General features: G+C 34.0%; 1 protein-coding gene across 3 annotated transcripts in view; it reads right to left on the reverse strand.

Annotated features, from left to right (window-relative positions):
- PIK3R4 (phosphoinositide-3-kinase regulatory subunit 4) overlaps positions 1–10,727 on the reverse strand; it is a 79,630-nt gene that overhangs the window by 26,357 nt on the left and 42,546 nt on the right. For all 3 annotated transcript variants that reach the window (XM_059390911.1, XM_059390912.1, XM_059390910.1), the window contains 3 exons: positions 4,526–4,727; positions 2,175–2,362; positions 957–1,167 (listed from right to left, as the gene is read on the reverse strand). In XM_059390911.1, coding sequence (XP_059246894.1) covers positions 957–1,167; positions 2,175–2,362; positions 4,526–4,727 — 601 coding nt within the window. The remainder of the gene's footprint in view (positions 1–956; positions 1,168–2,174; positions 2,363–4,525; positions 4,728–10,727) is intronic.

Here is a 10,727-nt window from a genome sequence, read left to right on the forward strand (position 1 = left end):
CTGAGCCACATTTTCATCTGAAATAGCTCTAAGTTTCTTTTAAATCTTCTCAAAATACAGCAATCTTTCCACAAAATGTTAATGCTGTTAATCGCTGAGTAGTGGAATTATAGATGATGATTTTTTTTCTTTTTAAAAAGTACCCATTGGGGCGCCTGGGTGGCTCAGTGGGTTAAGCCGCTGCCTTCGGCTCAGGTCATGATCTCAGGGTCCTGGGATTGAGTCCCGCATCGGGCTCTCTGCTCAGCAGGGAGCCTGCTTCCTTCTCTCTCTCTCTGCCTGCCTCTCAGTGTACTTGTAATTTCTCTCTGTCAAATAAATAAATAAAATCTTTAAAAAAAATAAAATAAAAAAAATAAAAAAAATAAAAAGTACCCATTACTGGGATGCTTGGGTGGCTCAGTTGGTTAAGTGTCTGCTTTCAGCTCAGGTCATGAGGCCAGGGTCCTAAGATCAAGACCTGTTTGGTCCTATTTGATCTCTCTCCCTCTGTCTTTCTCCCTGCTCATTCTCTCTCGCAAATAAAGAAATAAAATCTTAAATAAATAAATAAATAAAGGTGCCCATTACTTTACAAATGCTTTACCTTTTTTTTAAAGAAAATAAATAGATGCTAAACCCTTCTACTTAAAAGCTGAAGCTTACTCCAAGAAGACTGACATTCTATGAAAAAGTGGCATGATATAAGCAGGCAGGTAAAACGTAGCACTATAAATGGAGAATATGGACCACAGACAGACTGAAACACTAAGTAGCCTAAACAAGACACTGCAAGTTGCCCGCACAGCCAAGATGAACCAAACTCCACAAATAATGACTTAAAATTTCTCACTTAATGCTTCTTCCTTTGGGCTTCCAAGTGACAGTTTTGTTCTTACTTCTTTAATTAACCTGCCTTAGATGGTAGGCTTTGGCACCCACACTAGAATACAACTACCTAGCAGTAGCACTTTTACCAGGTGGTGGTGGTTTACTCTCCCATTCCGCATTTTCCATCATCTGCTTAGCTATCCTCTCAGCATTACACTGCTCCCGCTTCTGCTGGATGAGCTGCTGAAGTTCTGTTTTACAAGTTGTGATCCGAATCTGGTAGGTAGATGGTAAAATTGTACTACTTAAAACCTGTATTGTTGGTTTTCTATTTTGGACATTTGTCACTTCTGGAAGCTGCAAAACAGAATTATAACTATTTATGTCATAAGCAAAGTATACTAGATGATAAAACTGTACCAATATTCTCTCTATTCATTATATCTGCTTTTTTTCCTTATTAATGTACCAAGTTTTAAATCCACTTATAGTATTTTTTTCAGTGAAAATCTAACTAAAAATTAACTACAAATATTACATTTCCAAACCTCTACATTACTAAGAAAAACAGAACAACCAAAAAAACCTATCATTACAGCAATAATATTAAACAAAAATCCTCATTAATTTAAGTGAAAAGAAATAGAATTTTATGAGTTGGTTCAGTTAATATTTTCATTTAAACTATGATTGGCTTAGGGAAGAGTCACCTTAAATTGCAAATTTATTTCAGATATATAAAATCATAACATTTCTCACACATGGCAAACTAGGGACTTCCAGGAGTATTTCTGCTAGTTTACAGGTATGTTATATTAGAGGAAGAATAAAAACAGATTTAAAAGGTTCACTGCAAGTTAATAATTATAATCACATTTGATAATGATGTCTTCAACCCACAATTTTAGATCACTTTATCGGTGAGTACTCTAACGCAAGATCTTTTTTGATACCTTCAATAATTAGAGACATCCCCTTGGCTATAAAATTAAAGATAAACCTGTTTTTAGAAAGAAACATGTCCTTAACTATAAAGAACAAACTGAGGGTTGCTGGAAGGGAGGTGGACAGGGGATAGGCTAACTGGGTAATAGGCATTAAGAAGGATACTTTTTTTGAGCACTAGGTGTTACATATAAAAGTGATCAATCACTAAATTCTAGTCCTGAAACCAGTATTACACTATATGTTAACTAAGGAGAATTTAAATAAAAATTTGAAGAAGAAAAAATAATGAAACATTTCCTCCTTAAAGGACACTCACCATATTGATTTTTCCAATATAGTACACAGCCTTTAAACAACCAAAACAGTTAGAATAGGATTGAAAAACAAAAGGAGGATTATTGCCTAGGTGGTAGTACCTGTGGAGAAGTTGACAAAGGGACACAAATGCCAGCAGAAGACTCAGAACGAGGTGGTTTCCCAGTCTGAATCACCTCCTGGTCAGTCCCTTTAGGTAGAACCTGTGGGATGTTTGGTGGTTCCAGTGACCCAAACATGCTTTTCCATTCTTCATTTACATTTGAGTCTTGTTTTACATGTTTTCTAGCTACAAAAACAGATTCAGAACAGTCAATCTAAAGGAAACTCCTGAAATCAATATGTGCTTTTATTTATTTTTTTGGTGGGGGAGGGACTTCACATGCTATCTGTTCTTTCTGATCTCTGATTTATTTATATTTACACATCAACTCATTAACTCTCACTTTATCTCTGGGATAAATGGAACAGATGCACTTTCAATGGCATATTTTAATAATTAGACCTAATTGCTTTCTAGTTTCGCAAGGCTAGCTCAATTTCAAATAAACACTTCTTTATCTCAAGAACCAACAATAAAAGCAACTTTTTCAAATGTCACTGACTACACTGCTAAATATGACCTATTTCTAGTATTACACAGGATACAAACAAACCAAATATGAAAATCAATTGTTATACACTTACCTCCTGAGTATAAAAAGAAACCTTTTTTAAAAAATCTTTCTCCAATTACAAAAAGTACATCAAATAACACAAAGTTCTTGCATTACCAAAATATAATGTGAATTGCCCCCATAACTTTGTAAACCTCACAGACTATATAGTTTAATGATATACCATTTCATTTTGCAAAAATTAAACAGTATAAATATAAAGTGTTTCATAATCTGTTTTTCTCTTAAATATACTAATTGTTTATTTAACTATCCCCCTATTAATGGATACTTCAATTATTTCTTTTTTTTTTTTTAAAGATTTAATCCATTCACTAGACAGAAAGAGATCACAAATAGGCAGAGAGGCAGGCAGAGAGAGAGAGGAGGAAGCAGGCTCCCTGCTGAGCAGAGAGCCCAATGCGGGACTCGATCCCAGGACCCTGAGATCATGACCAGAGCCAAAGGCAGCGGCCTAACCCACTGAGCCACCCAGGCGCCCTATTTCTTTTTTTAAACTGAGAACATTCTTATACATGTTTCTTCACATGCTTATCCGTATTTCCTCGAAGAAATTTCCAGAATTGAAAATGGTGACTCAAAGAGTAATGACACTGCTTTCTAAAAAGAGTATGTTCAATTTATAATCTAACAGTGTATGACAACACCTATTCCCTATCCCCTTACCAACAATAGGTATCATTCAGTCTTTGCTGATCACATGGCAGAAAATGACATCTCATTGTTTTGCATTTATTTATTTTTTCAAACATGCATTTCTATTCTTCTATCAGTTTTAAGTTCAAATCCTTCAATATTTTTCTTTTGGGGTGCTTGTGTTTTTCTTATAATCTGTATCAGTGTTTTAATTATTATCAATGTAAACCACAGGAAATTAAGTTCCAAATAATTTTACCCCAAGTTTGGCAGTTAGAGGTTTATTTAAAATATAATTCAGCTGTCCTTAAAATCTGATACTATTTTTAAAGGCATATACCTGGAAGTAACTACATCTCAGAAAGGGTTAAAGGAAGAACACACAAGATCTTAAAAACCTCATATAGTCAATGTCTATTAACATTCTTGGCACAATAGCTGACAGTTCTAAATCTTGAAACTTCAAACAATTAAGTCTTCTCTCACATCTACTCTTTTGTATTTCATTGTTAATAACAAGATTGTTCTTTTCAATTCACTGGGCATTACCTACTAAAACAAACTAGATAACTATTTCATTTTAACACAGACTATTGACCTTGGCTTGGTGTTTAAAGGATTAAAAAACAGGAATTCATCATCAATATACATCTCCATAAAGGCAATATGATCTCATTATAAGAGCAGAGCTTTTGGAGTCAAGCTTTGGTTTGAATCCTGGTCTGACACAGAGAGCCATGACTTTGACAGGTTATATAATAACTTTTTTTTTCTTTTAATTTGATTTATTTGTCAGAGAGAGAGCAAAAGCAGGGGGAGCAGCAGGCAGAGCAGGAAGAGGGAGACGCAGGCTCCCCATTGAACAGGGAGCCTGAAGTGGAACTCAATCCCAGGACTCTGGGATCATGACCCAAGCCAAAAGCAGACACTTAACCAATGTCCCTATATAACTCTTTAACTGGTAATTCAGTTCTCTACTTTTCCTCCCTGCCAATTTTCCTGCTACATAATAGAGTCACCCATAGTACTTTGACGTATTATATTTGGAAAATATGATTTTTCATTTTACTACTACTTAGCTATAGCTAACCCTATGAAGTAAATAATAATAAGCTAAACACACACAAAAACATACTAACCTCGCTTATCATCAGGTTCCTGTTTGGTTTTAACAAGATCAACTTGTCTCCCAGTTATGCCTAATGCTGCTAAGTCAATAACACCTTTCTGACTACTATCATGGAGATGGCTCTGGTCTACTATATTGGCTTTTGCTTTGTTAGATTTCATCATGAAGTCTTTCAGTGCCAAGAGTTTGTCTTCCTCTTCCTCTGTCATTCCCTAAAAAAAAACATATGTTCTAGGTTATTTTCAAAAGCAGTAACAGGCACTGGAAGGCCTAACAATTGAATGTCAAATTTTAAATTCTACTGTAAAATTTTAAGAATTAGAATGCTAAAATAAAGCAAACAAAAAGGCAAGAGAAAAAGAAAGTACCAATACTGAACATCTCACTATTCTGATCTCCCAGAACACCCTGTATTGTGGCATTTTCTTTTTTTTTAAAGATTTTATTTATTTATTTGTCAGAGAGAGAGAGAGAGAGAGAGAGTGCACAAAAGCAAGCAGGGTGGCAGGCAGAGGCAGAGAGAGAAGCAGGCTCCCTGCTGAGCAAGGAGCCCCATGCGGGACTTGATCCCAGGACCCTAAGATCATGACCTGAGCCAAAGGCAGCGGCTTAACCCACTGAGCCACTCAGGCATCCCGCATTTTCTATTTTGTATCACGATTTGTACCTTAACTTTCTTTCTAAATGGAAGCATTCAGTATAATTCATCTTTGAAATCTCCAAAGAAATTAATACAGTGCCTGCTATTTTATCTTTAATATATAACTCTGAATAAGCATTTCTGGAAAATACAATATTAAGTAAAACAAAATTTCTGGAAATACAATATTAAGTAAAAGAGAGCATACCTATCTCAACCTTGATCTTAGATGAGTTGAGAATATTAAATGAGACACTGTTTGTGAAGGGACTCTGTGATATATAAAACATTCTACACACTTCAGAAATTGATATATGTATGCAGAATAAGCAGCAAATGCAAAGCAATACACCCTAGGATAACAGTATAATTAAAGTTTGACTGCCAAAGTACAGTGAGATTCTATTACTTACTATACATGTAAACTTGGGCAAATTACCCAATTTCCCTAAACCTCTATGGATTTATCTAGAAAATAAGGATAATTATTAGCATCCTATAAGGCTATTTTGAAATTTTATTTTATTTTTTTGTCTATTTTGAAATTTCAGTAAGTTAATCTACCAAAGACACTTAAGAATACTTGAAGCTGACAGCCAATAAATATTAAATAATTAATTTAAATAATTCAATGTGAAACAAATATTCTGGTAAATGGAATAGTTCTACAATTTTTTCTTAATTTACAAACCATCCACAGGATCCTCTAGAATGATTTTATTATGCCAACATAAAAAAAATTAATAAAATAGCAATTCCTAAGGCTTTAATCCAAATCCTATTGGAGTTTAAAATAATATTCACAACCCACAGTCAAAACAGGACACAAACTCTAGAGTTAGAAAGCTAAGAAACAATAAAATAAAATTGTACTAAAGTACAATAATCATAGAGAAATCCTTGACTGAATTTTTTCCAATACTGGCCTGAAATTCTTCATTTATTTTTACTTTTCGACCTAAAATTCGCCTAATGTAGACAATTTTACAGCTGTAGCAAGAGTTCTAGTCTTTCTGTTAGATAACATTTTAGTTCATAAAAGGGAAGTCTCCATTTTAGTCCACATAAGGGGTCACCAAAAGAACCATAAAAAGGACTGAAGTATTAATATATGCCATAACATGGAGCAACCTTGAAAATATTTTGCTAAGTGAAAGAAATCAGACACAAAAATGCCACATATTGTACAGTTCCATTTATAGGAAAGATCCAAAATAGGCAAATTCCTAGAAACAGAAAATAGATTTAGTGGTTGCCAGAGGCTAGAGGAAGAAGTAAATGAGGAATAATTGTTAATGGATATGGGGTTTCTTTTCAAGACGATGAAAATGTGAATTATTCTGTGTATGTATTATCTCAGTAAAAAACATTAGAAGTGCACCATGGAGGAAAAAGCTTCTTTTTAAAAATAATACAATCATCTTAGAGTTTCCAGACTCCCAAAAGACACACACCTAAATCAGAAATTGCAACCTGACATTACTAGGAGCAATCATCCTTAAACAGGAAGCATTCAGGTGAACTGTTAAGAATTAAGAGTAATTTCAAGACAAGATTATAAGTCAGGATTTTTTTCTTTAGTATTTAATATATATACCTAAAGGACATTACAAGAAAGGAAAACTGAAGAACAAATCATTTACTAACCTAAATGCAAAAATACAGTAAGAGCAAGAAAAATTCAGACTACAGAAAAATTTCATAGAATATTTACATTACTTATATGTTTAAAGTATTTTTATAAGAAGTCTATTTAACACATTAAAAATAGAAAACTGGAAGAGACCAACTATTAGAAATAAAATTGAATCAGTAAGCAAAACACTCGCAACAAACAAAAATCTAGGACCAGATGGCTTCACAGGTGAATTCTACCAAACATTTAAAGAACAGTTAATACCTATTCTTCTCAAACTATTCCAAAAAAATAGAAAAAGAAAGGAAAACTTCCAAATTCATTCTATGGGGATGATACAAAACCAGACAAAGACACCACAAAAAAAGAGAGCTAAAGACCAAAATTTCTGATCAACATATATAAAAATCCTCAACAAAATATTAGCAAACTGAATTCAACAATACATTTTTAAAAAATTATTCACCATGATCAAGTGAGATTTATTCAGAGGATGCAAGGATGGTTCAATATTCACAAATCAATGTAATACATTAAATGATCATCTCAATAGATATAGAAAAAGCACGATAAAATACAACATCCATTCATGATAAAAACTATCAACAAAACGTTTTAGCAGGAACATTACCTCAACATAATAAAGACCTTATATGAAAAAACCCACAGCTAACATCACACTCAGTAGTGAAAAACTGAGAGCTTTTCCACTAACATCAGGTACAAGATAAGGATGTCCACTCACACTACTTTTTATTCAACACAGTAATGGATGTCTGAGCTACAGCAATTGGACATGAAAAAGAAATAAAAGGCATCTGAATTGGTAAGAAATAAGGAAAACTGTCACAATTTGTAGATAACATGATACTATACAGAGAAAGCCCTAAAGACTCCACCCACAACATTATCAGCACTGATAAATGAGCTAGGTAAGTTGCATGATATAAAATTAATACACAGAAATCTGTTGCATTTCTATACACCAATAACGGAGCAGCAGAAAAAGAAATTAAGAAAGTAAGTCCATTTAAAATTGGACCAAAAGGAACAAAATGCGTAGGTATAAATTTAACCAAGGAGGTGAATAACCTATACCCTTGAAAACTATACAAAACTGATGAAAGAAATTGAAGACAACACAAATGGGAAGATATTCTATGCTCATGAATTGGAAAACTTAATACTGTTAAAATGTTCATACTACTAAAAGCAATTTACAGCAATCTGTATTCAATGCAATCTTTATCACAAAACCAACATTTTTCACATAACTAGAACAAATAATATTAAAATTTGAAGAGAATCATAAAAGACCTCAAACAGCCAAAGCAATCTTGAGAAAGAAGAACAAAGCTGCAAGTAACACAATCCCAGAATTTAAGATATACTACAAAGCTGCAGTAATCAAAACAGTATGATACTGCCACAAAAACACACACACAGATCAATGAAACAAAATACAGAATCCAGAAATAAACCCATACTTATATGGTCAATTAATCTGTGACAAAGAGGCAAAAATATACAATGGGAAAAGACAGTCTCTTCAATAAATGGTGCTGGGAAAACTGGACAACTAAATGCACAACAATAAGCCAGACCACTTCCCTACCCCACACACAAAAATAAACTCAAAATAAATTAAAGATTTAATTGTGAGATCTGGAAAAATAAACCTCTTAGAAAACATAGGCAATAATTTCTTCGACATGGACAACAGAAACATTTTCCCAGAAATGTCTTCTCAAGAAAGGGAAACAAAAACAAATATGAACTACTGGGACTACACCAAAATAAAAAAGCTTTTGCAAAGCAAAAGAAACATCAACAAAACCATCAACAAAACAAAAAGACAATCTAATGAATAGGAGAAAATATTTTTAAATGATATATCCAATAAGGAGTCAGTATCTAAAATATATAAAGAACTTGTACAACTCAAAACAAAGAAATAATCCGATTAAAAAATAGAGTACATGAACAAACATGTTTCCAAAGAAGACATACACATGGCCAACAAACACATGAAAAGATCTTTTGTCATCAGGGAAATGCAAATCAAAACCACTGAGATATCATCTCACACCAGATGGAATGGCTAAAATTAAAAAGACAAGAAATAACAAGTACTGACAAGGATGTGGAAAAAAGGGAACCCTCATGCACTGTTGATAGGAATGCAAACTGGCACAGCCCCTGTGGCAAACAGTATGGAGGTTCTTCAAAAAATTAAAACTAGAACAACCCATATGATCAGTAATTCCACTACTGTGTATTTACCCAAAGAATATAAAAACACGAATTCTAAAAGATATATGCACCCCTATGTTTATTGTAGTATTATTTACAATAGCCAAAATTTAGAAGCAGTCCAAGTGTCCAATGACAGATGAATGGATAAAGAAGATGTGGTATATATCTACAATGGGATATTACTCAGCCATTAAAAAGAATAAAATCTTGTCATTTGCAACAACATGGAGAGACATAAAGAATGTAATCCTAAGCAAAAGAGAAGTGAGTTGGGGGAAGTCAGAGCGGAAGACAAACCATGAGAGACTGTGGACTCTGAGAAACAAACTGAGGGTTTTTTGGGTGTGGGGGGGGGGCAGTTGGATAAGCCTGGTGGTAGGTACTATAGAGGGCACGTATTACATGGAGCACTGGGTGTGGTGCATAAACAATGAATTTTGGAACATTGAAATAAATAAATAAATAAATAAAAGCTAGTCAAAGAAAGACAAGTCCCTATGATTTCCCTCATACAGAATTTAAGAAACAAAAGAAATAAACAGGAAAAAAGAGAGACAAATAAAGAACCAGACTCTTAACTACAGAGAACTGATGGAGAGGTGGGGGGTGGAAGGAATTGGAGAAATAGGTGAAGGAAATTAAGAGCACACTTATCTCGATGAGCAATGGATAATGTACAGAATTGATGAATCACTACATTGCACACCTGAAACTAAGATAACACTGTTATGTTAATTGTACTGAATTTAAAATTTAAAAAAAAAAAAAGGCTTAAAAGGATCAAACTCATTCCAAGTAAATTAACTGTACAACACAACAATCTGACACTATGTAAAGGAATTCAGCACTCTAAAAACATAAAATTCATTATCAACAGGGAAAGAAATTGGGTGGCCGGGGATCAGGGATTATAGGAAAACCTGTATTTTATTATAGATCTTTCAATATTTTTTCAATTTTACACCTTCTGTCTACACTACCAATCCAGAAATAATAAAATAAAAAATCATTAAAAAATTAAAAATTTATAGAGTGCCTGCGTGGCTCAGTTGGTTAAACGGATGCCTTCAGCTCAGGTCATGATCCTGGAGTCCTGTAATCAAGCCCTGTGTCAGGATCCCTGCTCAGTGGGGAGCCTGCCTCTCCCTCTAACTTTGCCTGCTGCTCCCCCTGTTTGTGCTCTTTCTGTGTCAAATAAAAATTTTTTAAAAAAATTAAAAAATAAAAATAAAAATTTAAAGTATTTGTCATTTTTTAAAAGGAGTGAAATCAGAATATTCTTATCCTCCACAAATAAGTGAAACCATATGATAATTGACTCTCTCTGCTTGACTTATTTCACTCAGCATAATCTCTTCCAGTCCCATCCATGTTGCTACAAAAGTTGGGTATTCATCCTTTCTGATGGAGGCATAATACTCCATAGTGTATATGGACCACATCTTCCTTAACCATTCGTCCGTTGAAGGGCATCTTGGTTCTTTCCACAGTTTGGTGACCGTGGCCATTGCTGCTATGAACATTGGGGTACAGATGGCTCTTCTTTTCACTACATCTGTATCCTTGGGGTAAATACCCAGTAGTGCAATGGCAGGGTCATAGGGAAGCTCTATTTTTAATTTCTTGAGGAATCTCCACACTTTGGAGAACAGTGTGGAGATTCCTCAAGAAATTAAAAAT

The sequence above is a fragment of the Mustela nigripes genome, chromosome 2 (assembly GCF_022355385.1).
Source record: "Mustela nigripes isolate SB6536 chromosome 2, MUSNIG.SB6536, whole genome shotgun sequence".
Taxonomy (NCBI): domain Eukaryota; kingdom Metazoa; phylum Chordata; class Mammalia; order Carnivora; family Mustelidae; genus Mustela; species Mustela nigripes.